The sequence below is a fragment of the Camelus ferus genome, chromosome 1 (assembly GCF_009834535.1).
Source record: "Camelus ferus isolate YT-003-E chromosome 1, BCGSAC_Cfer_1.0, whole genome shotgun sequence".
NCBI lineage: Eukaryota > Metazoa > Chordata > Mammalia > Artiodactyla > Camelidae > Camelus > Camelus ferus.
Genome location: NC_045696.1, coordinates 52,866,646 through 52,890,728, shown reverse-complemented (window position 1 = coordinate 52,890,728; position 24,083 = coordinate 52,866,646). Strand labels below are relative to the sequence as shown.

The following is a 24,083-nucleotide window of genomic DNA, read 5'->3' as shown; positions in this document are numbered from 1 at the left end:
GTTGTGGCAGAAAGAATAAGAGACTAAAAAGAAATTAACTCTTAATGAATGCTGATTGTGTCTGGGCACTGGTCATTGTACTCGAATGTTGGAAACCAGAACATCCAAAGTAATGATATCAACAGTAAAAGCAAATTTAACTCATCATTAATTAATTGTCATTAATATAATGATTTCCTAAATAGTTACATCCTCTTTACATTTTAGTATTGTCTTCTTATGCTTTGTTGTATCTTCTCAGCCCAGTGCTGCATGTGTAATAGTTGTCAAATTAAATTCTTTACTATACCTTTCATTCTGAGGGGGTGATACTCATTACAAACGGGAGCCACCCTTCCTGTATTTGTAGACTCTCTCCCTCTCTCTCTGTAGCAGGAAATAGAAAGTTCAGCTTTATGAAGAACCCAAGAATGTGAGTCTCTTTCTCTTGATCATATTTGGCTTTTCACTCATGGCTATCGAAGTTTGGCAGGAGATCCCTTTATGTTACTTGATTTTAGTCTATCTCTTGAGCACCATTGCAATAATCTGTCCTTTTGAAGCCATTCAATGGCTTTCAAACTGTGTGCTAATGAACACTGATGTTCCAGAAACTAAACTTAGTGGTTCTGCTGCTAAAATGGAAATCAGCATTCTTTTACTGAGTCATAGAGGAGAAATATTACTGAATAAGATTGAATTTTATTGATTGAAGATTTTCCCATAAAACATTCTCAGATTTTTTGATGTCTATATGATTTTTTAAAATTAAAATCTAACAATCCAATATAGGGTAAACACAAAGTCACTAATCAAACTTTAGTTTCTTGTAATTGCATGTATTGTTAGACAAAGAGTGCTGCGATTATCTGGTGCTCTGCTACCTGGAAACTTTGAGGACCTGTGTCCTGGATTGTAATTTGGAGAAGTTACTAGTGTCTTTTTCAGAAAATAAATTAAATCTATATGAATACATTTAGTGAAATTACTTTTAAACATTCATTCAGCTAAACTTCATTTAAATATGTGTGCCTCAAGTTTTATATTTTCGACTCTTTAGTGAAAAATATATTTTTGCCAGGTTGAGGAATAATTCAATGTTCCTGCTAATCCTAATTCTGTCACTTACCTTTCTCTAGTTGTCTGTAAACATATTTTTTTACACACACACTTCTGTTTTCTTCCAAATACCTCTCATTCTTAAGTCACTTTAAGATATTCCAATTTGGGGGAAGGGTATAGCTTCAAGTGGTAGAGTGCATGCTCAGCACCCGAAAAGTCAAGGGTCCAATCCCCAGTACCTACTCCAAGTGGAAATCAATGAAGAAACAAAGCCTAATTACCTCCCCTTCATAAAAAAACAAAAACAAAAACAAAAACAAAAACAAAAACAAAAAAAAACCAGTACAAGATATTTCAATTTTGACTCCTTGATGGAAAGAGGAACAGATTGGATTAGAGGAAGCGGAAGTCAGACACCTGACCATTTTGGAATTTTATTCTTTTGATTAGCATGGATCCAACCTAGTCATGTGCTAACCAAGGTGTCAGAGGCACATGCAGTTCATCTGTGGCCAGTGCCCCTATTCCCCACACCAGTGACTGATAGCTGTCTTCCGTGATAGCACCTGACAACTCTCTAGATAGACTTTCCATTAGATAAGCATTGAAATAGGGACACAAGTTTTTCATTATCCCCGATGTGAAGACAATGCCTTGATAACCTGCCCTTAGACTACCTGGAACTATGTCAAGACCAGGGATACTGGTTAAAAAAAATGGTTTGAGCCCCTCCCAGTCCTTTAAGGAGGACTAAAGGTTATCACTATGTTGTCCAAAATGACCACTCCAAACTTTTGTGACCCTTGAGCTTTCCTATACCCAGCCACTTATGCAATCATATGCTTATCTATTCACTTACTCTCAGATGGGTAGAATGACAGGTAACCACTTCTTAGCATGGTTATTTTATGTCATATCCAAATGAAGTCGTGTTGTGAATAGGCTTAGGCTCAACCAACCAAAATAAACCTGCCTGCCCTGACTGCCAGCAGGCTGATTTTGTAAGTATCTGTGAGTCTGCTCTAGGCTGTTGTAATTCTGATAGCATTTTTTTCCTGCTCTTATCCTTCCCCATGGTCTGATTCTCTGGATTTCTTCCTATGATCACCCTGTGCCCCTCTCTATTGCCTTCTTGTTTGCTGCAGGGCTTCCCCCTCATGGTTTTCTGCCTTCCCACCTTCCCTGTGGTCTCCTCTGCCCCTGAACACAGCAGGTCAGACAGTGTTGCCCGAGAGCCATGGCTAAGTTTGCCAGCAGGTGAAACCATCTGTCCAAAGGCAATGATTTGAGGTGCTTAACTTTTTTCACCTTGAAATTGCGAGGTTTTTTAGACCAGGAACCTAAAATTTCATCAGTAAACGTTATGTTGAGATATTGATATAATCAGGTTTAGCCTTCTGGAAACTAACAGTATTTTAGAATAGTATCCAGGGAAGGGAAGGCTGAGGAGATTTGAGAGTAGTGATTTTTTGAAGACATTCCAAGACCTCCTGCTCAAAATTTACCCAATTATCTTCTGAAAACCTGGCTATTATTGCTCTCATCAAGATAGGGATCAGCAAGCCTAAAAGACCACCCACCTTGCATGACCTCAAATGCACCAAAAGACTTTTTGTGTTTAATTTTTTTTTCATTGTTTGATTTTGGGGTTTTTTTTCCCCTTAGCAGAAGTACTGGGGATTGAACCCAAGACCTCGTGCATGCCCAGCTCACGCTCTACCACTGAGTTATATCTCGCACCCCCCCTAGTGTGTTTTATACCTATTCCAAGACTGACATATTTATATATGTCATAAGCCGGGACCTTTTTATCCATATCTGCAACTAATTTCACACCAAGACTTAGATATTAGTGAGACTGATTTTCTGTCTCAGTATCACCACCAACATTTAGATGCAGTAAGCCAGAGTGCGTTCAGTGTGACATCTGAACGGTGACTCCCTCCTCCTTCCCTAGCGGTCCTCTTCCTCCTGTCCTGTTCTTCCAGGTCCTCCGAACTTCTGCCCACAAGTACCCACCCTGATTGCCTGCAGGCTGACAAGTCCCTTAGGTGTTCATTGAAAATTAAGACATTCTCTGATAAAAGGTATAACCACTTGCATTAATATTTGCATTGTTAATGGAGTCTTAATGGGAAAATAATTAAACTTTAAAGCTTGATATCTTTGAGGCAATTTATCCTGCCTGGCAACCTGTAAAGTCTCACCACACAGGCAGCCCCTGCCTTGCATCACCTCATCTGCCTGCAGCTCATGCTGCCCACAGCATGTAATTTCAGTGTAGCTCTACAACCAGACCACAAGAGGGTGGGATAGGTAGCTCGGAATCCTACCTAACATGATCCGAAGAAATAAAATCTCTCAACTGTTTACAGATAAATTTACTCTTAAAGGACCTTCTAATCTTTGAGAAGGTCAGGAGCCATCCATCTGCCATTCTGCAAGTTCACAGATAGCTTGTCTACTGATCACAAGTGCTTTTGTGATGAAATTCACGCTTAAGGGAGGTAGGACAGACAGTTTGTGTTTTCTTGTCCAACTTTGCATAAAAATGACCTATTGATGATTTTTACAATGTGAAAATCTAGTGACAATGCCAGGCAAAACACAGTGAACCGCAGGACAGAGAGGAAAATTAAGGACAGCAGACAATTGGGAACTGGGACACAGGCTCTGTTTAGAGTTCCAGGAAGGCCAGCAGGTAGTCAGCATTGGCTTTTGTCTAGTGTCTAGTACTGGTAGGTAGGTAGGCAGGCAAGATGGAGATTAGTTCCAGAAATAGAGGTGAGACTGTTAAACTATGATTAATGGTTAACAACACTAGGTTCACACAGACATCTCAGCTCTGCCATTTACCATCAGTGTGATGTTGGGAAATTGCTAAAGCTAAGTAGTTTCATTTGTAAATAAAGAAAAAAGAATATGCCCACATAGATAAATGAACAAGTATATGTAAGGAGCCTGTGTGTCACAAAGTGGTACTAACACAAAGAGGTTTGTTAGCTCAGCAATGAGACTAGAGTGTCAAGTTCAATGCAGAACATGGATTCTTCTCTTGATAATTTAACTTTTCTCCTTCAGTCTCCCCTGACCTAAAAACCGAATTGATTCCCAATCCCAGGCCAAGGTTAAACCTGTCAGCTGCAGTTATTTGAAGTCCCTTGAGAGAAACAAAGGGATAAGCTTCTGAATGTCAGACGACTAAGATCAGATGGGTGGTTCCCAAATGTAGGTGTTCCCAAGCATCACCTAGTGAGCTTTATCAGCACGTGGATTCCTGGGCCTCACCCCAAGCAGGTCTGACTCATTGAGTCTGTGGAAGGACCCAGTGATCTGCCTTGATGTTAAGCTCCCAGTGTGGTTCTCACATAGGTGATCTGTGGATCACACATTGGGAAGCGCTGGAATGGATGCTGGCAGGAACCTGAGATAAGGAACCTGATTGCTACTCCCGGGCACAATATTTACATAATTTTTCTAAAGTGAAAACAAAAAGGAAAATGCATTGACTAACCTAACTACTTTATTTCAAAGTAGTGGGAAAAGTTTAAAAATCCATCTGAGGAGACATAATTTTTTGCAAAAATGCACAGAGGCCACTTATCAAGGGTATTGATGTACTAGACAATATATTGGACTAAAGTTTATGAAATACACAGAAAATGTGTTCAAAAGGATAAGTTTTAATAGTCTTTATAGGAAAGCCCGTGGCCTCGCTTTGGTGAAGCCATTTCTTGGAAGTGCATAAATACTCATGGTCCAGGTCACCTGCTTTCTAAATATGTGATCCTTGGGTAGATTCCAGAGACTCTTTTTTTTTCCCTTGTTATTTTTTTTATTGAAGTTTAGTTGATTTACAATGTTGCTTTCAGTTGAACAGCAAAGCAATTCAGTTATACATACACATGCATACTTTTTTATTTTTTGGGGGGGGGGGAGTGGTTTGGAAGGGGAAGTAATTAGGTTTATTTACTTAATTATTTTTAAAGTGGAAGTATGGGGGATTGAACCCAGGACCTTGTGCATGCTAAGCCTGCACTCTGCCACTTGAGCTACACCCTCCCCACCTACATACACATGCATACATATTTTCAGTTTCTTCTCCATTTCCAGAAACTCTGAAATAAATGGATAGCAGCATACTGAGTAGAGATGCTATCTCAGTCAGTTCAGGCTGCTATAGCAAAGTTCCATAGCCTGGGCGGCTTACACAGCAGACATTTATTTCCCATAGTTCTGGAGGTGGAGATGTCCAGGATCAAGGTACCAGCAGATTCAGTATCTGGTGAGAGCCTGTTTCTTGGTTCATAGATAGCTGTAGGGTAGGATTTCAACATATGAATTTTGAGTGGACACAAGCATTCAGTCCATAACAATATAACTTACAATGATCAAGTGTCTTAAACAAGCATTTGACAGGCCCTAGGTTGAAATCCATTAGTTAGCAACTGAATCTCTGTAGTTATTTTGTGCATTGCAGTTAAGATCCTTGTAAGGTGGGGATGGGAAGTGAGGGAGGAAAGCTTTCTAAACAGACAGATCAGCTTCCTAGAGCAAGATGAAATGGCTTCAACACAGGGCTGGGAAGTTGTGTGATATAAATACATGATTGAGTACATTTATGTGCTTGGTTGAGATACAAAGTTCTGTACTATATACTGTGAAAAAAAATGCTGAACCTAATATTTTTGCATGACAGGTATTAGTTAGTACCTGCTCTCTCCATCCATAAAAGGTCTCCGCATAGACCCTATAAATTGTGTACTTTTAAGGTAGTGATTTTATGGCTCTTGCCTGTTAAGCCCTGGGTGGGGGGTTGGGGGGGGGAGGCTAGGCCACTAGCGAACGTAGACGTTCCCAGTGAGAAAAGAAGATAAGCGAAGTTTTGCTTGGGCTGAAGGAATATAAGAGAAGAAACACAGTAGGATGAAGGAGGGCTTATTCTACCCACACCTCGGACCTCCTCCCCTTTCCTAGGAGACTTGTAGTTCATATCATTGTGGAAAATCAGGTTGGGATTGTTCTTAGAATATTCGGGTCCAATGGCTATGATGCTAGCAGGGCACAAAGACCTCTGGGTAACAGTGCTGCGTCAAGGCCGGTTGGCTATCAATCAGTGACAGAAAGAGAGTCCTTAGAAGCCTCCAGCCTGGGAGGAATGGAGTTATTGACACCTAGGTGATGGGTCAAGTTCATAGTTTAGCCCCACTTTAGTCCCAGCTGGGGACTGGAGTGCAGTCTGAGAGCCAGGGACAAGGATGGAAGAGCAATCAAGCAAACTGGGATGCAGGGTGGATGCAGCATAGGAAGGGAAAAGATACTTGACTGTGCATACAGGTGCCTGCCACCTTCAGGGTCAGCACACAAGTCCAGATCCCTCTCAGCAGTGGGCAGAGAGCTCCTAACAATTGGCCAGGCTCGAGTCTCACTGCTTCAGGGCGGATTGGGTCTGCAGGTCACAAGTCTGTAATAGACACAGTACGGGAGGTAGAGTGGAACAGACAATGCCCACGACCAGTCATTAAAACTCCTCACTGCTGAACTAATTAGAGAACTGCTCTGATTTTATGTGATATCAGCTTCCTTGCTACCATTCCTCCTGTCATGTGGTATTGGTGTCATATTTTCCTGTTAATTCTTCTTTCCTTATGCCAGAAATAGAAAAATCTCAGAGATTTTCTTTTTCATTATAAGAAACCTTCCCTGAGGATACAGCCACAAGGTGGGTATGTCTTTCCCCTGTACTGAAATTATTAACTCCAATCCCATTTTTAAGAAACTTTTAATATAAAAGTAATATATGATCTATATCAAAAATTCAAGCAGTGTAAGAGGGCATAAAATGAAGAGAACTTCCTTGACCACACACTTCTGGCTCTCCTGACTCCATTATCCAGAAGTCAGACTGCTACCAATATTGTGTAGACACAGTGTATGTATGTATATAAGCAAGTGTGTTAAAAAGCATATATATGAATATATGCATTTATGTATATATAGCTCTTATGACACAAAGAAGATATAATACACATAGTATTTGATAACCAATATAGTTTTTTATGACTAGATAGATATATTACATGAATGAAATTTTCTTAAGTGAATACATTTTATAAAAAGCATGACACATAGTAAGCACATAATAAATGCTAGATACAAGAATGCTAAATATTTTGTGATAACCTGTTCCTTACTTTGCTTTATAATTTTACAACTATACAGCGATCATGGAAAAAATGGATTAGTTTTGCTTGTCTAATTTTCACATGAGGGGATTTATACTGCACTTATTTTGATTTATGTTTGGGAGATTGTCCATTTGCCACACATAACTGTCATCTTTACATTTGCTTTTCTGTATGGTATTCTGTTATATGAATATGCAATGAGTTATTTACCATCCACACCATGTGGGTGCTTCCAATGCTACTGTGACTGTCACTGCACATAGTAGTGGATTTGCTGGATCATATGCGAGTCCTCAGCTTTAGCAGATGTTGTCAAACTGTCTCCCAAAATTGTCAGTCCAGCCTGCTGACTTTGATAATTCAACTTTTTAAGGAATTTGGCCCTTTTGTGTCATATCTATTAAGAATACATTTTTCATCTTGTTATTTGTGTATTAACTTTGTTGATGAAGTTTTTGTGCTGTGGAAAAATTTTTACTTTTTATGTATAGTCCTTTCTTCAATATTACAAACCATTGTTTTTTCTTTTAATATTCTTATAATTTAATTTTGAATAACTTAATTTATCTAAATTTGTTTTGGTGAATAAAATAAGGGCTTTTTATTTTTTCAAAATGAGGATAGTCTGTTGTTTCAACACCATTCTAGCAACAATAAGGAAAAGGTAATTCAACAGGGAACTAGTTACAGTATTGACATACAAAACTGTTTTTTCTAAATACGACTAATATCAGTTAGATAATGGCAAAAAGGACCCTGTTCACTAGTAATAAGAAGACATAAAATATATTAGAATAAGCTTAATTCAAAATTCTTAGGGCTTAGGAAGAAAAAAACAATTGATGGATGAATAAAGAAGACTTAAATGTGATATCTTGTTCTTGCATAGAAAGAATCAAGATTGTAGAGATACATCTTTCTAAACTAACCTATAAATCCAATATAAATCCAGCAAAAAGACCAAATACTAATTTTTTTGTTTGATTTAGAAGATAATTCTAAAGTTCACTTTAAAAAATAGATAGAAAAGGAAAATTCTGATAAATGACTATTCATATCTTTAATTAAACTGATTAAAAGCTATGGTAATTAACATAATAGGAGGCTGGCCTAAGAATAGTCAAAAGGTATAAAAAAAAACAGAATCAAGAAGTAAACCAAGTTATAATTAGGAGTAGCATTTAAAATCATTGAGGAAATATGATTAATAGAAACTAGTTCAAGCATATATAATCCCCAAAGTCTTTAATCCATTTCCCACTCAGGTGAAACGAAGTCAAGACCTTCCAGAGCTGTTTCATTGTGTCTGTCCCTGATGAGAATGTAAATACCATGAGAGCTAGGGATAGTATCTTTCTTCTACTTCCTCTGTTTCTTGTACTTCCTGTTTAAGTTATTGGTCAGCACATGGTAGCAGTACATATTTGTCAAATGACTGTACACAGTTGTACTCGAAAGCCACGCTCTACTATTCAGATCACAGTCCACTTGCATAGTATTTTTAAGTATTTAGGTCTCCTTATACTAAAAATGTGTATTTTGAGTTGTTACTCTTATTCAGCATCTGGGGGTACCCCTTCTCTATCCCCTAGTACCCCCTTGATGGTTAATTCTTTCTTTTTGGCTATAATTACCTTCTGTTTATAAAGACCTCAGAAAATAAATGCACCAATAAAGAAATGAAGTGTCAAAAAAGATGTAGTTTTATTCTTCATTTATATCCAGTTGTTTAGAAGGAATCTCCACTTGAATATCCTCTAAGCATTCAAATTCAACAGGGATAACAACTAATTTTATGACTCATCTCCCACCACATAAAAATATCATCCAGTCCACAAATCAGTCAAACCAAGACCTCTGGGGTCATGCCTTTCCCTCACTTGCCACTTTAATGAGTGGAGTCCGTGAAAGTAGCGCCCTGCCATCAGGCCAAGGCAGTCTTGTGGGCTTTCTTCATTTCAGTCCTTTAAACCTCAGTGGTGGCCTTTCTCTCTCCCTTTGTTTTTATTTAAAAAGAAGTGGAGGAAACATCCGCATCGGTGCTTTTTAAATGAAGTGACTTGTCAAGTCAGAGACCGTGGCAGTAATCTGAAAGGCAGTAAATTTAGCGACCCTCACTCACACCGACAGCCTGTCATGCGCTTGAAACATAAATAGCAGTGGCGACAAATCGCTGCTGTTTTCCTATTAGGCTTTGGCCCACTGGCCCCGGAGCCTTCCAGGAGCACGTGGGCCCAGCCTGGGAGGGCGACTGCGTTCAGGAGTGGGCCGGGCATGGGCTCCCTCCTGGTCTCTCCTCTCCAGTCCACTCCCAACTCTGCAGCCAGGACCCTCACTCCCCACCCCTCGCAGTCCATCTGCTCCACAGAAAGGCTGAAATACCCGGGCCAGGATTGAGGGGTGCTGGTACACAGAGGGCTGCACCCCAAACTGAACGTTGATGGAGTAATTCCTCATTCATGTGCTTCGGTCTAAAAGCAAGAAGCACATGGCCAGACTCCTTACTATTATCTGTGCTGACTCCTGAGCAGCCCACCTTTTGTTAAATGAGCCGCCCACCTCATGTCAAATGGGAACATATTAAGAACATCACTTGGCTTCCTGCTTAAACCATTTTCTTTTCTGGTCTACCCCCATCTCTACCCACTATTTTTCTCTTTGTTACTGACTTTTAGCAAGAACATTTCTCTACATTGGATGGAATGGCTCCTTCAGCAGTGAGGCTAGCTGAAGAAGTGAGGCTGGGATTTGGGGGTGAACCCCAGTAAGGTCACTGCAACATCAGGGCCCATGATGAAAGAACAGAGGGCCAGATACGGTCATCGCCTGCTTTGTTTTAATTACCTTTCAGAGTCTTCTGTGGCAGCCACAAAACTCTGCAGAGCGTTCCCTCCACAGCGCAGCTGCCCTGCTGAGTTTAACACATTCACGTACGAAATGCCAACTGATTTATGTGGCTCTTGAAAACAGCAGCCAGTGCTCTCATCTCTCTTCATACTTAATCCTCGGCCAGGGCAGAGTCGGCTAATGACAGGTCTGGGAAGACCCCCACAGTTCTGATGACAATGGTGAAAGATCGTGGTTGTTGCTGCCTCTGACCAGCAACTCTAATCTCTGCCTCGCCCCCTTCTCAGGAAATAATTTAGAAAACAATCAACACCTGCAGGAATTTTTATGTCTATTTTATTCCTAAGGAGTCTTCTAAGTATTTTGGGTTTTTTTTTTTTCCCCACTTTTACCTCTTTGCCTCTTCTTCCCCTCATCCCAGAATAACAAGAAAGTAGTGAGACAGTGACTCCTTGCTTTATGACATGATGCTACATTATACAAATGTCCCATAGTCCCTACAACAGTGGCCTGAATCACTACCAATGTATATGTTACACATTTAATCCACACTTAGCCCTCGTCTGTTAGCAGCAGCATATTTCTGAGTGCCTGTGGAATGCACTCCCCAGGTAGTTCCAACCTGATACCAACCACGTCAAGCATGGAACTCATTATCTTCACTCCAGAATAAGCATTCTTTCCTACTTTCCCAAATGGTACTAATGGCAATCAAACTCAGGAAGTCACTAGATTTCAACCTACATGCTGTATTTAGGATACATTTCTTCATATCCAAGAAAACTCAAGTGGACTACAAGAGACCCCAGGGCAGGTGCGGGTCCAAGGATGTGGCACACATCCCCTTTTGCCCTCATAGACGTTGCCGCTCTTTCCCACTGAGTCCAGATTCTGCCCCAGCATCCTTCTCAACACTGTGCTCTAAGTAGCCACTGCCAGTTAGTCAGAGTTGATGATGACTATTTGACAACCTTGAAGAACCATTTCTACTTTCAGAGCAATTCACAGGGCAGATTATCACAATACATGTTGGGACTCAGTACCAAGAAACTGGCACCAAGAGTAAGTTGATATACAAAGGACTTAAACAAATACAATTTCCATGGAATTCCATTCTTATCCACCAAGTTTTCTCAAGAAAGGAAGGAAGGATCGATGGCAGGAGGAAAGCTTAAAACAAATTATTTTTTTAAATGCCATTTTACTCAGTCCCTTCTGGGTGCCAGCAGGCTCCACCGAATCTTCATTGAGATGCAGAGACACTGAACATAGCGAATCCAGAATCTTCGCACCACCCCTCACACGCTAGCCTGTGTCCTGCTGTCACATCATGCTGCTCATTTCTCCTGCGCAGAGAACTCTATTTCAGGCAGGCAAACCAGATTGCCACACCCTTTTACAACTTGCTGGCTCTGATTCTCTCGCTTGTGTTTTTCAACTTCCTGAAAACTCACTTCTCCAGGGAAGGCTTTCCTAATATAAGTGCCGTCTACAGCGTTCCTGTAGCTCCTGTCCTGTCGGCATGTGTGTGCACCAATGGCTTTATATTGCTTTCAGAGGGACCTCTATAAATAAGTAGGTGGGGCTAAACTTTTAAATGCCAGCTTTTTTCTCATTTACTGCTTTATTTTATTCTCTCGATGAGGAAGTTAAGTACACAAACCTTATAAAAGCTGTAAGTTGTCTTTTTACTTTCTTTATCTATAACTGAGCTGTATTATTTTGGAAATTTTCCAAGTGTCCCACTCTCAACCTCACATTTTATATTCAGAAGACAGAAATAGAGCACATTCTGAAAGCTAAGAATTCAGCTAAGTAAAATCTCTCATGATAAAAGTAGTTGTGCCTAGTTGGGAACACAGGTTCCAAAGGTCCACAGACCTGGTTCAAACCTCAGGTCTTCCTTAGTAACATCATAAACTTAGGCAAGTTCCTTAAAGGTCCTCTCTAACCTGGGTTCCTGTGTTTCCTCCTCTGTAAGCTAATCTTAATGGCACTATGAATTAAATAAAATAGTATCTCAGTCACTTAGCAAAGTGCCTAGTTTGGGTATATTAAGTGGCCGCTCTTTCCACAGGCACTCTGCAGTATTTCTTGTGCACTCCAGCATCCAGCATCCTGCTGTGCACTGGGGGTACAAGGAGGAGCAAAACCACATGTGGTCCCTACAATGGAAGATCAGCTGTTATCAATACAATTACCCTTCGGAGAACGAAACATGGGGGATCTTGATTCCAAGCCTAGCATTTAGAAAGGCTGAACAGTTTCTGAAAACTGGCACCAAGTGGAGGGTAACGGTTAAGTATGAGCACAATGACGGAATGCCATGGCCCAGGGCTGGGAAGGATGTGAGAAGAATGTGTGGATGGCAGCTTCCAGTTGGATGCTGAGCTCAAACTATGTCAGCTAGCTGATTTTTTGTTTGTGAAAGCAAAAACACAAACCGTAATGAATTGGATCTCTCTGGATGCCAGGAAACATAATGCCAGGGCGTTCTTCTTCATTTGGTCCAGGCTCATTCATACAGCCAAAGCCAGTTGTGAATCTTTCCTGGCGTTGTGCTTGCCTCTGATTTCTAGGTACTAACTACACCCTCTGGGGCTACCGGAGGCATGGGGCCAATTTGCATAATCCACACCCTGTTGTGTCTTACTGTTCAAATAGGGAACATTTCTCCAGCAGAGTAACCAACCCCTTCCCTTCCACGTAGGTTCAAATATCTTCATCGTCAAATTCTCTTTCTCTGTAGAGCTCTCTCTTCTTCCATTGCTGTTCTTCTAACTCTTCCTTGTAATTGTGCTCATTATATCACTCGTCTCAGTTTTTTCCACCTCATTCTCTTCAATACATTGTTCTTCCCTGTGTCTCCGTATTCTCCTGTGATTGCTGCTCTGGTAACCGTGTCTGCCACCCACCCCTGCCATCTTTCAGTCGTGGATCATTTACCACTCTTCACCCCTCCCTTGATGGGTGATGAGAGGTGGGGATGAGAAGTGGCTTCCACCTTTGGACAGAAACGTTGTCCAACACTAAAGGATCTCTCAGGTGGGATGTGAAGCTGAGAAACAAAAACTTCAAAGGATCTAGAGAGAGACATGGCTGGAAATACAAACAGAACCCCATCACAAGCATTTTTTCTGGATTTCTCATATTTCTTTCTCTCTTCCTTTTCTTAGCGTGGTTGTATAGAACGTGATGTGCAAAAAGAGGAGGGAAGGAAGCAAAGCCAGGAACAGATGAGTATGTCCTTAGGATTAAAAGAAAGAAAGAAAACATGAAATGTACCATAAGAAACTTGTTACAGCATTTGAAGTCAGCTCAGAGAACTTCAAATGGCATCACTGATTCGCAATCCTTTTTTCTTTTATTTTTAGACGTAGAATTTCATGGCTTGCTTTTGCTCACCCTCTTCGCTCCCCTTTCCAATCACAAATCCACACGAACACACATGTAGGTACACATCTACCCTGCAAGGGCTGCTTCTTTGTTCTTCATTAATCTATATATGCACTTGTGTTTCTAGCCTATGTGTTTACAGTCACTTACTTATCAGTATTCAAATTTAGGTGAGAAAAGGGAATGTCAACTCCATTTAAAACCCATCTTCCCTTCTGTAAAAGAATGATCTACAGAAATGTTATCCTTTCAAGACTCTTCTCAGAATAGTGGGGGGTAAATGCTTCATCTGTTTTCCAACATATAATAATCCTCAAAATTCTACATTTTTAAAGTCATAAAACACTCAAATTTAACACGTTTTCTAAATTTTACTTTCTGTATCTCAAATAAAGGAAGAGAAAGATGGATATAATGATTATTAAGGTAGCAGTCTTTTTTTTTCAATTCCAAATAGGGCACTGTTGTCATATCCTGGAGAATATTCAAGAATACACTTACCTGCTGTGTTTAATGAGCAAATATTTAGGAGTTAGTGAATTGATATGCTATTTCTTTAAAGTTAGAGTGAATGGTTCTGTGTGAATTAATAGCTGTTTGAATGTATGCATGTGCCTGGGTGGATGGGGGCAGGAGTTGGGGAAGAGAGAAGAAGAAGGAGAGAATGGGAGAAAGAGAGAGAGAAACACCAAGGAAATGTATTTAATTTCAAGTAGCTGCTTTCTTCCAAACACCCGGCTGACCTTGGAAATCTAAATAACTCAGTGTTTTGGATGTGAACTCTAGGGATTCCACCAAAGCACGGAACTCTGAAGGCACTGGACTCAGAAGGTGGCACCTGGCGTGCTTTAACTGGAGTTACTCCTGACTGATTTGCCTCTACATTAGAGAGCACAGAAGAGAACACTTTCCTCTTGCCATTAGCTCCGGGCTCTTCCTTCTGACTTAGGAAGAAATATTAAAAGAACTAATATGTACAACCTGAGTAAACAGTGGCTGAGAGGGGATATGCTAATGACGTGAAGAGTTTGAAAGATGCATACACTGAGGAGGCCGAGGAGTTATTTAGCCTGGTGGCTGAATATTGCCAGGAGACACAAAAGCACATTAAGCAAAGGGAGGTTTAAACTAAACACCGGATCCCAGAATAAATATAACATTCGGCGATGTGAGCAAGATTGTGGAAATAGGTTGAGATGTTTAAAATACCAAAATACTAAAATTTGCATTTCAAGTACACATTTATCCAAGGGCAGAAAATAATAGAGAGGAACAAGAGAAGGGCCCACCATTAGCCAAAGGGCTTTATTTCACCAGAGAATTTAGCAAGAGATTGAGTGTCAGATTCTGGTCTAAGAGGATTCTTAAAGTTGCGAGAGTATAGGGAGATGGTGACAGGACCCCTGGGTTGAAAGCAGCTAGTCAGTGGGAACTGACAGAATGGGAGAAGTGTGCCTGACGGGGACCGACAGACGGGGGCACAGGGAGACAAGCAAGAGGATCCGAGTGCATTTTAAAATTCTGTGACCCAAAGATTTACATGGTGTGCTCCATGCCTTGAAACAAGAAACTGCAGTTGGTCAGATGAAGGGAATGGCATTGTGCCCATTTCCACCTGGGGCTCTGCTGGCGTCTCCACACCTTTTCCTAAACTAATAAATCTGCATAGCAGATCCATCCTCGGGCAGAGAGGCCCCACCCCGCCTTCCCACAGCAGGGTACTCAGCGCACCCACCCTTCCCCAGTGAAGGGGACTTTGTTAGGATCATTAAAAGGGAGTGGATTTATAACGCCACACTTCATTCTCTTAAGCACTATATTGTGTTGAATCAGACTCTAGTTTCTGCTTGTGTTTCTTAATTCAGCTCAGCCAACTCAACAAAAATTTATGGAGTAACTAATCTGCACCACACCCTGCCCTGTGCATGGGGATATGGCAAGACACGGTACCCCCAAAATTTACAATCTGGTTCTTTTGCTTTCAAGCAACAGAAAAGCTCCCATTTCCTCTCACATCACTGTGGATCAGTGAGAAATGCTCTAGTGAACCGGGAGAGATTATGTGTTGTGGGCCGAGTCTCTTGCGGGTACAAGAAAAACAGACTAGCAAGAAGTGCCAGGAAGTGTAAGAGTTTCAACTGAGAGGTCCAAGGGATACAGGGAGAAGGACAAAAAGGGCCCAGAGGTGTTGTTTAATATTTTACATTCTTGTCAAGCTTGTTGGATGAAGGAAGACTAGCTAGTTTTTCTTACCTGTATTTGGTTTGCACCTTGAGACTCCACTGCTGTAGTGAACCAGCTGTGTCTGTTGTGTGCTGGACATAGCGACGGCCAACAGAGTGAAGGAAAGCGATCATGGGAGACGCAAAAACGCCCTGTCTGCCTTAGGAGTGGGGAGCATTTAGGGGAAACTCCTCCTTCATCCTCAAGGAGTATTGGGGGAAATTCTTTCTAGAGACTTGAAAACTCATTCTGTGAAAATTTGTTTCTTTATCTGCTTATCAGGCAAAAATGAGATGATGAATACCCACTTTAGTCCTCATGTAAGAATAAATCCAAACCCAATAAATACTACTTTATTTCCTTTAGTTCACCTTCATGTTTACTCTCATAGGTGCCATCTTCCCAAATGGGTAGTGTCTTGCTTGTTGCTAAAAATCATCTTTCCCTCTCCTGGTACTGGCTTATATCTTTCAAAATGCAAATTGAAATTCAAAATGCAAGATAGGAATCCATTATCGAGCATTTCTAGGTGTTTCATGGGGAGTGAGAAGAAGTCAGTGTTGTTGACCCTCGCCAGGAAGCCCATGCTCCTTCTCCCTTTCTTCTGCTAACAACTGTGTACCCACATAGGAGTGAGGTTGACGGATGGGGAAGCAGGGCAGGGCAGAAATCCTAAACCATTCTGAACTCATCTTTAACTCTTTTTTCTCAAAATCAATAATGCTGTCTTACTGTAAATCCCACCTTTGCACTCTAGAGTTTTAATGAGCTTACACCTACCTATTCTGGCCTCCAGTTGTCAATGTTGCCACTTGTCTTCAGGGTATTTATATTCAGCTAGAAGATTCTTAGCATCAATTAGCTGGCATGGCTCTCAGTTCACAGTGCAAGTATTCAGGAAAGATCTGTTTTCCCTCCATGCCCAAATTCTTCCCACCGAAACCAATAAAGTAGACTATTACCCTTTCCAAGATTTCTGTTTTCTTTCCTACCACATTCTACTTCTGTGGCATGAGAAGTCATGTCTGACTACTTTCATGAGTGTAGAGAAGAAAAAAAGGGGAAAATACAGACAGGGAAAAAATAGACTTTTATAATAATATGCAGCTATATGCTTATAGACTAATTCTAAAAAGCTTTCAGTAGAAGTGTGTGCTAGATAATGTGCAGGACTCCGAAACAAATAATTTTATGGAACTACCACCTTTTTGTTGTTGGGATTGCAACGTTTCCTCAAAACTAGCAATCATGACAATTGACAGAAGACTTGAACTTGGAGTATTCCTGACAGTCGTGTTATATAGAATGTTATCCAAGAGGATCTAGATTCTATTGGGAGCCTAGTTAGCAGGCTTAGCTGACATATTTAGACAAGGACGTTGCCTCTATGCTGGCTGGCTGTTACGTTGATTTGGCCATGAGGGAATTTCCAGAAAAGGAAAACAGCTTGTGGCATTTGAACAGAGCTATTAATTAGTGCTATAGGATGACCAGGAGCAAGTTTTCTGCATGGTGGCAGGACTGTGTTGTTTAGTACCCTCCCAGGTGCTCTGTCCTAACCCCACAGCAGTGCAGCTTGTAACTTGAGGGTGAGGGCAGTTGAATTTAGCTACAGTCATTAGGCCTTTCTGGCCAAGCCCAGATTCCTTTCCTCTTCACCTTCTTTTTCCCTTTTTCCTTCCCCCAACTCCATCCCTCACCCACCCCCAAAGAAAGAAATTTAATCAGGGAATTAAACAAGCTTTCCTATCTTGAGATTTCTTTACAAAAATTGACACATCCAACTTTGTGGAACTTTCCAAAAAGCACCTCCAGACCCCTAATCCCTCCTGATTAAACCAATGATGTTTAGCTCCCTTCCCCTCCACCCCCACGTAACAAAATGCACCAGCAACAGCACATTCTCATGGATCTGGTCCATGGCCCAAGAGCCTCGTTGATGATGTAGTTTGACACTGAACTGCAAGACAGGATTTCAAATATGAAATTTGCAAACAGAATTCCACATAGTCTGGTGGAGAAGAATGACAGTTTCTCAAAGGAAGCCACTTGTCCTCATAACAACTTTGGTTGAGAGAGTGTTTTGCAGCATGGTGTAATTGATGATGCCAGCACTTCAATGGCTGACCTTCACAACTTGTGTGCACCTCCTCCCAACCCCCACTTTGCTCTGAGCCTTTAACCAGTGGCTGATGAGTGTGATGTATAAACGCTCCAGCTTCTTGACGCTTGGTCAGGACAGCGGTGAAGTGGGACCTGTGCTGTCCCCAGAGCTCCCTCAGGGATTGTGGTGCAATGCCAGGTCTTGCCCCACAGAGAGCAACAAAAATCCCATTTTCCCACTCCCTTTCCAGGTTCTCCTGAGAACACTTCCTCCTTATCATTTTCACATGATTTTTTGTCTTGGCTGGGGGTTGCCTGTATAGAACCTGACCTCAGACAAAGCACATTGTCAAATTATTGAAAAGCCATGTAGATTTATTGCCTCTAAAATGAAAAAAAGAGGTCATCTGCTGCATATTTTAAACCTCAAAAAAAATCTTGCAAACCTCTGTTTTTCAGGAAGAGAGTTTGAAGGAGAAGAAGAGTATCTGGAGATCCTCGGCATCACCAGGGAGCAGTCAGGCAAATACGAGTGCAAAGCTGCCAATGAGGTCTCCTCGGCGGACGTCAAACAAGTCAAGGTCACTGTGAACTGTGAGTATGGCAGGAGCCAGCAGGTGCCCAGAGCCCACCTCCACTTTCAGCCAGCTCTGAAAATCCTGTGAGCAAAAGAACACTGCATTTCAAGCAGATGCCCCTCTGGTCAGGGATGCACATTTGTACATCGGACACATTCAAGGGCAGGATTTGGCCTTTGAATGTGATAAATCAACTCTACCAACTCTAAATATAACCCATCATCCATTTAACAATATGCTCTGTCTTTTATTCAGACTACAGAATTAAGAAAACATGATCAGGTAGCCCTAGCATTTCTGGTGATCACTATTCTGGTCTTTGTGGAGAGCAGGATCGTACCACTTTGGAAAAATCAACAATTCCTTATCTGCTTTAACTGGAATTTCCACCTTAATGCATTGTTTGTCAAAAGGGAATGATTCAGGATAATACCTTATCCCCTGCTATTTAACTAATTGGGCTTGGGAACAAATTCAAGCCACTCTGGTCAGATACCATCTGTCCCTGATGACTACCAGGGTCACCTGATAGGTTAATATTGGTTATCTATTTGTCCTAAAGCCTGGGCATTAGAAAGGAAGATTTCACTAAGATGCATAGGTAAGTGGGCATACTTTGAACTTCTCAGATGAAAGGATCCTTAGATGTAGTTCAAAAGATGGGGGGAGGGGGCAGATCCATATGATGTGTGTCACCCAGCAAAGGAATAAAGAGAATTCATTTCAGTTCGAATGTTCAGTTAGGAGTGACTTTCCACATCATTCAAATTCAAGTTCCACATCACATAATTGTGGCTAGTGATAGGGACAAAGGGATGTCCTGACAGTTCTTCCCTCTGGTGCAATTAACACAGCCACACACACAAATCCGCACATATATATACACATGTATGCACATACAACACGCATGCACACATGCACAAAGGTGCACAGACATACGTGCATAAACATCTTAATCTGTATTTGAAAATATGCTTTGGACGATAAGTTACTTTCCATTATCTTAAGCCCTCCATGCCCATTAACCTATGTGCCAGAGATTCTGTATAAAGTCCTTAGCAAAGTAGATGTAATTGAGTCCATTTTAGAGTTTGAGACACTGAAGCTCAAGGAAAGATAATTGCCTTTCCAAGGTGACACAGAAAGCAACTATGAAAGAAAGGAATTTGAAAGGAGAGTTTTCAATTTTCAGTACCTACTATGTACAAGCACTGATTAAGGGATTAACACTTGTCATTAGTCCCAACACTAAACTCATGAGGTGATCATCATTAATCTGACCTTAAAATTTTGTAAACTGAGGCAAAGAGAGCTGAGGAAACTTGCCTCTGGTGACCTAGTCTGTGCTGGGCTGCAGTATTTCCTGGGGCCTTTCTCCAGCTTAGCAGCCTTCAGAGACAGAAAGCGAAATCCCCTTCACACCAGATCTAGCAGAATCCAATAGACAGGATACTGCAGTAGCATTGATGGCGCTCATTTCCAAGAAGCAAGGGGCTGCATTTGATGAGGTCCGAAGGGCTTTTATCCCGTCGCTGTCTGCTATTTCTTAAGTAATGGAGTTTTGAAATGCCAGTATTACTATTCTTTTCCAGTCCTGGGTGTGTTTCAAAGACACATTAATGATCTCAATGTTATAAAATGCTTTAGGACCTTTTTTTCACATGAAAGGCAGTTTCTCTGGGTGTTTATACAAATTTATAATTAGGTTGGTTAGCTTCTTTCATGTGTACACAGCCACGCCATCATCTTCCACCTCTTCTCTGACTTTTGGAGTTAAGATTTTATTTTCTTTTAATTGACCTTCATCTTAATTAGATTTCTGAAAGTCCAATCATGGAGAACATAGAAAATATTTATACTTCCATTGTGTGAAACATCAAAGCAGTCTGCATTGCAGATGGTTCCCAAGATCAAAGCCAGCCGCCTGGGCCCTATTATTATTAGAGCAATTAGTCTGACATTGCTCCTTCTTGACTGTCCCCAAAGTGTAACTTAGAACAGATGAAAATACTGATAATTTTCAAGAAAAGCCTTTTATAAAAATGTGAGCTTTTCCTCACAATGAGTGAACCACAGAAGAATATGGACAGACCCTTGAGATTCTAAAAAGACTTGTCATAACAAATTACATAGAAATCTATAATGGACTTAGTCAAACAGCCAGTGTATCCTAACCAGCAGCACCCAGCATATGCCTGACCTTATAAAAATTGCTCAGTAAATGTTTACTGAATGAATACGGGAAAAACTCACAGGTAAACTGCCCTCTTAACATTTCTCCAAACTTTGCAAATGATATTTGTCACAAATCAGAAAGCATGTTCTGAATCAATTTCCTTTGGAATCACCTTTTTGCTAACACTTTGTAAGCTCTGTTTATATTATATTAAAACAACTAGCCAGTGCACCTGTTGTCCTGTTCAAACAATTCATCCTATTTAAATGTACTTGTATTAAGTAGATGAAGAGTCCGAGATGAAATTACAGAACGAGGTCTGGCTAGCAAAAGTCATGCAAATTGAAAAATATCTGGCATCACCTTTGTCACTTTCTATAAGCCTGCCTCCTATGTAAATTTTCCATTATTTAAGCTGACTCCTCTTCCTTTTCAAGACACAAGGTTTGGAATTAGGTCAGGGGGTCAAGATGGCTAAGATAAATAATGGCTAAATAGATTATCATCTTGGAACAGACCCAAAGTACCACTTAAAAAAAACAACAACAACTCAGTGCTGTTAATTTTCTCCTACTAGCACTTCATTGATTCATTTACTCAACTGCCAACAAATATTTGTTGCAGGGCACTGAGAAGCTAGGGCAGTAAATAAGAGAGACAGAAGAGTTTCTCCTGTTTAACTCACAAGCTGGATTCTGCAGTCTCCCCTGTTTACTTCTCTGGGGTAATCCTTCTCCACAGTTGATCTACAGCACTGTGCATAGCCAGCTGACAGGCACCATCTATTTTCTAAGTGGTAGGGGGTCCTGGAGTTTACAGAAGCTGCGTTATTGACCTGAAACCTCCTCAAGTAAATAAGCTTAGTAAAATTTTGTACAGTAGGCAGGACTTCTGTTTTCTTGTATCTTACAGTATAGCTGTGAACTTCTTCCAGATACCAGCCCTAGGGGCAACTGTCCTTTCACTTCAAGGTTCTAGGTGTAATTCCTCAATTTTACTTCTCACAGTGCATTAAAAGTAGCTACTAATGGATTTGTCTCATCTTATTGTCCAGTATCCCCAATGTCTAGTGCACAGTAAATGTTCAATAAATGAGGACTTAATTTTATTTGGACTCTTCTTACATTGGAGGTTTCTCCCATTCCTGGAGAAATCCATCTCAAAAGCCACCCCTAGCTCTCAAGCTTACCCTCTACCCCATTGGCCAGCTAATACTTTCCCACAGCTATCTCTCCAACCAGGTTCACATCATCACTCTTTATGACTCTTTTTTCCTCTTCTTGTGTCCCTTTGAATTCCGCTCTGCCTCTGCTCCAGTGTCCAGAGCTAACCAACCCAACATAGATGCTGGGGGACATGGGACACTGGCATTTCTAAAGCTCACCCTTACATGTGATAGACATTCATTTAGAGGAAGCAGAGGTTACCTGCCATAGAAACCACAGTTAGGACTGGAGACATCTGTCGTTTCCAGGTAATACATCTATATTTTTACTGGACTCTTCTACGCTTTGGTTCAAAAATCACCTAGTGATAAAACTTTAGGAAAATAACTGCTCAATATGGAACCAGATGGGCTACCTTCACTAGCTGTTCGTGGCTGCACCTCTCCATTCTCCATGGCAGTCTTTAGTTTACTGTTATATTTGGGATGATGTCAATAAAGATGCATCCTAATGTTTATGAATCTGTTATGGGATCATCAGAGGAAATATTCAGTAAGAATCCAGGGAACTGCTATTTTCTACTATAACTTTGTAACTTGAACAAAACCATCATTTTCTGAGAACCTTCAGAGTACCAAGACTCTGTTAGAGATTTTGTATGAGTCACTGTAATCATCACACGAACACTGGCCAGCCAGCGAGGGAGGTGTTTGGGGCCTGGCCTGCCCTAGTACGAGGAATATTTACTTTATCATTGACACTGTTTAGCATGTTTGGTTTAGTATTGCTGGTACATGGTGATTTTTTTTTTTTGTAAAATACAACTTTTAGTTAGTTTTATTATTGTTTTTAAATTCTCTAGAAACAATGCCTTTCTTATTGCCTGAGTTCTCTGTCCTCACCCCATTGGTCCACCATCACACACTAACCTGGAAGATAATCAAATTGACTCCATGCACAGGGTGAAACCAAAGCTCAGAGAATGTAAGCATTTTCTGCCACAAAATCAAAGAACCTGTGAGTGGTAGAGCTGGGACTCAACTCAGGTCTAACTCCAAGGCCCTCTTTCCTTCCAAGATACCATGTGAGTAATAGTAATAAAAATAATAAATGTAAGCACTTCAGGTGTTAAACGTGCTCTCATATACAAGATTTCATGTGATATTTACATCAAATCTGTGAGGCAGGTAGGCAGGTGTTTTCATAAGCATTCAAAGATGATGGGCTGCGGGAGGTCAACACATCGCCTTCAGGAGCTGACAACCTGAGTGGCACAGGTAGAAGCTGAGCCCAGATCTCCTGATTTCTAATGTGGATCTGTATCCACTACGCCACTGTATTTTGTACCATTTTTGGTACCCTGTAATAGCAGAAATAGCAGGGAAAAAAATTTACCTTTTAAGCTACCAGCATGCTCCTCTAAATGGTATTTTTCCTTATTAGGAATTAATTTCTCTATAAAGGAACTCATTCAAATGAAAGTGCAGAAAGCATGAGCTTCAGAACATGGGTTCAAATATAGACTCCATCACGTGCTGGCTGAGTGCATTTGGACAAGTTACTAACCTTCTGCAGGTCTATGTTTTCATTCCTAATATGAGGTTAATAATCCTTACATCCTAGGGCTACTGTTTGGATAAAGAGAATAAATAAAGCCTCGTAAAGTGCTGACAAATGGTAAATACCTATAAATTGAATCTTTTATTCAGGATTTTGTTCCTTTTTACTATTATTCCGAACATTAGGAAGATGAAGTGAATGATACTCTGTTTGCTAGGTCACTGTCATTGTTATCCTATTCATTCTACTTGAAAGAGTCTTGTTATTGGTGATATAAGAGGAAAGCCCTTACTAACATTTTCAGAACCCAGCATTTGAAAGTAATAAAAACTGGAAGAGTCCTTTGACAATTGTAAGCTATTCCAAAGTCATGTAAAGAATAACAATGGACCTCTGTGCAGCACTGTTATTAAGCCACGTTTTAATTATAACCATATTTTGAGCAAGGCCGTCTATTATTTTAACTATAGTAAGCCTGCCACAACATGCCTTGTAATAACTTTTCTTAGCCTCACCTATACAGAATTCATTACAAATAAATTTTGAAATGTTCGTTCCAATAAGCTCTGGAACAGACTTACACCATTGTGTTATTTGAGAAATATTAGAAGCAACGAGCTCTTCATACATTTATCATTGTCTCTGACTTTGCCCTGGTATGAGGAAATTCCTAGATTTTCAAGGAGAGAAGCAAGTGTTTGGCCTTTGTAATTGACCAATGTCATCCCGTCCCAAGAATAATGTACTTAAGAGTGTTCAACCCTAGTTCACTGCCACCCTTCCCATGCTGGCGTCTCTGAGTAGC

General features: G+C 40.7%; 1 protein-coding gene across 3 annotated transcripts in view; it reads left to right on the top strand.

Annotated features, from left to right (window-relative positions):
• The window catches only part of LSAMP (limbic system associated membrane protein), a 571,849-nt gene that overhangs the window by 508,324 nt on the left and 39,442 nt on the right, over positions 1-24,083 (top strand). For all 3 annotated transcript variants that reach the window (XM_006176532.3, XM_006176533.3, XM_032490426.1), the window contains exon 4: positions 18,258-18,392. In XM_006176532.3, the coding sequence (XP_006176594.1) occupies positions 18,258-18,392 (135 nt within the window). The remainder of the gene's footprint in view (positions 1-18,257; positions 18,393-24,083) is intronic.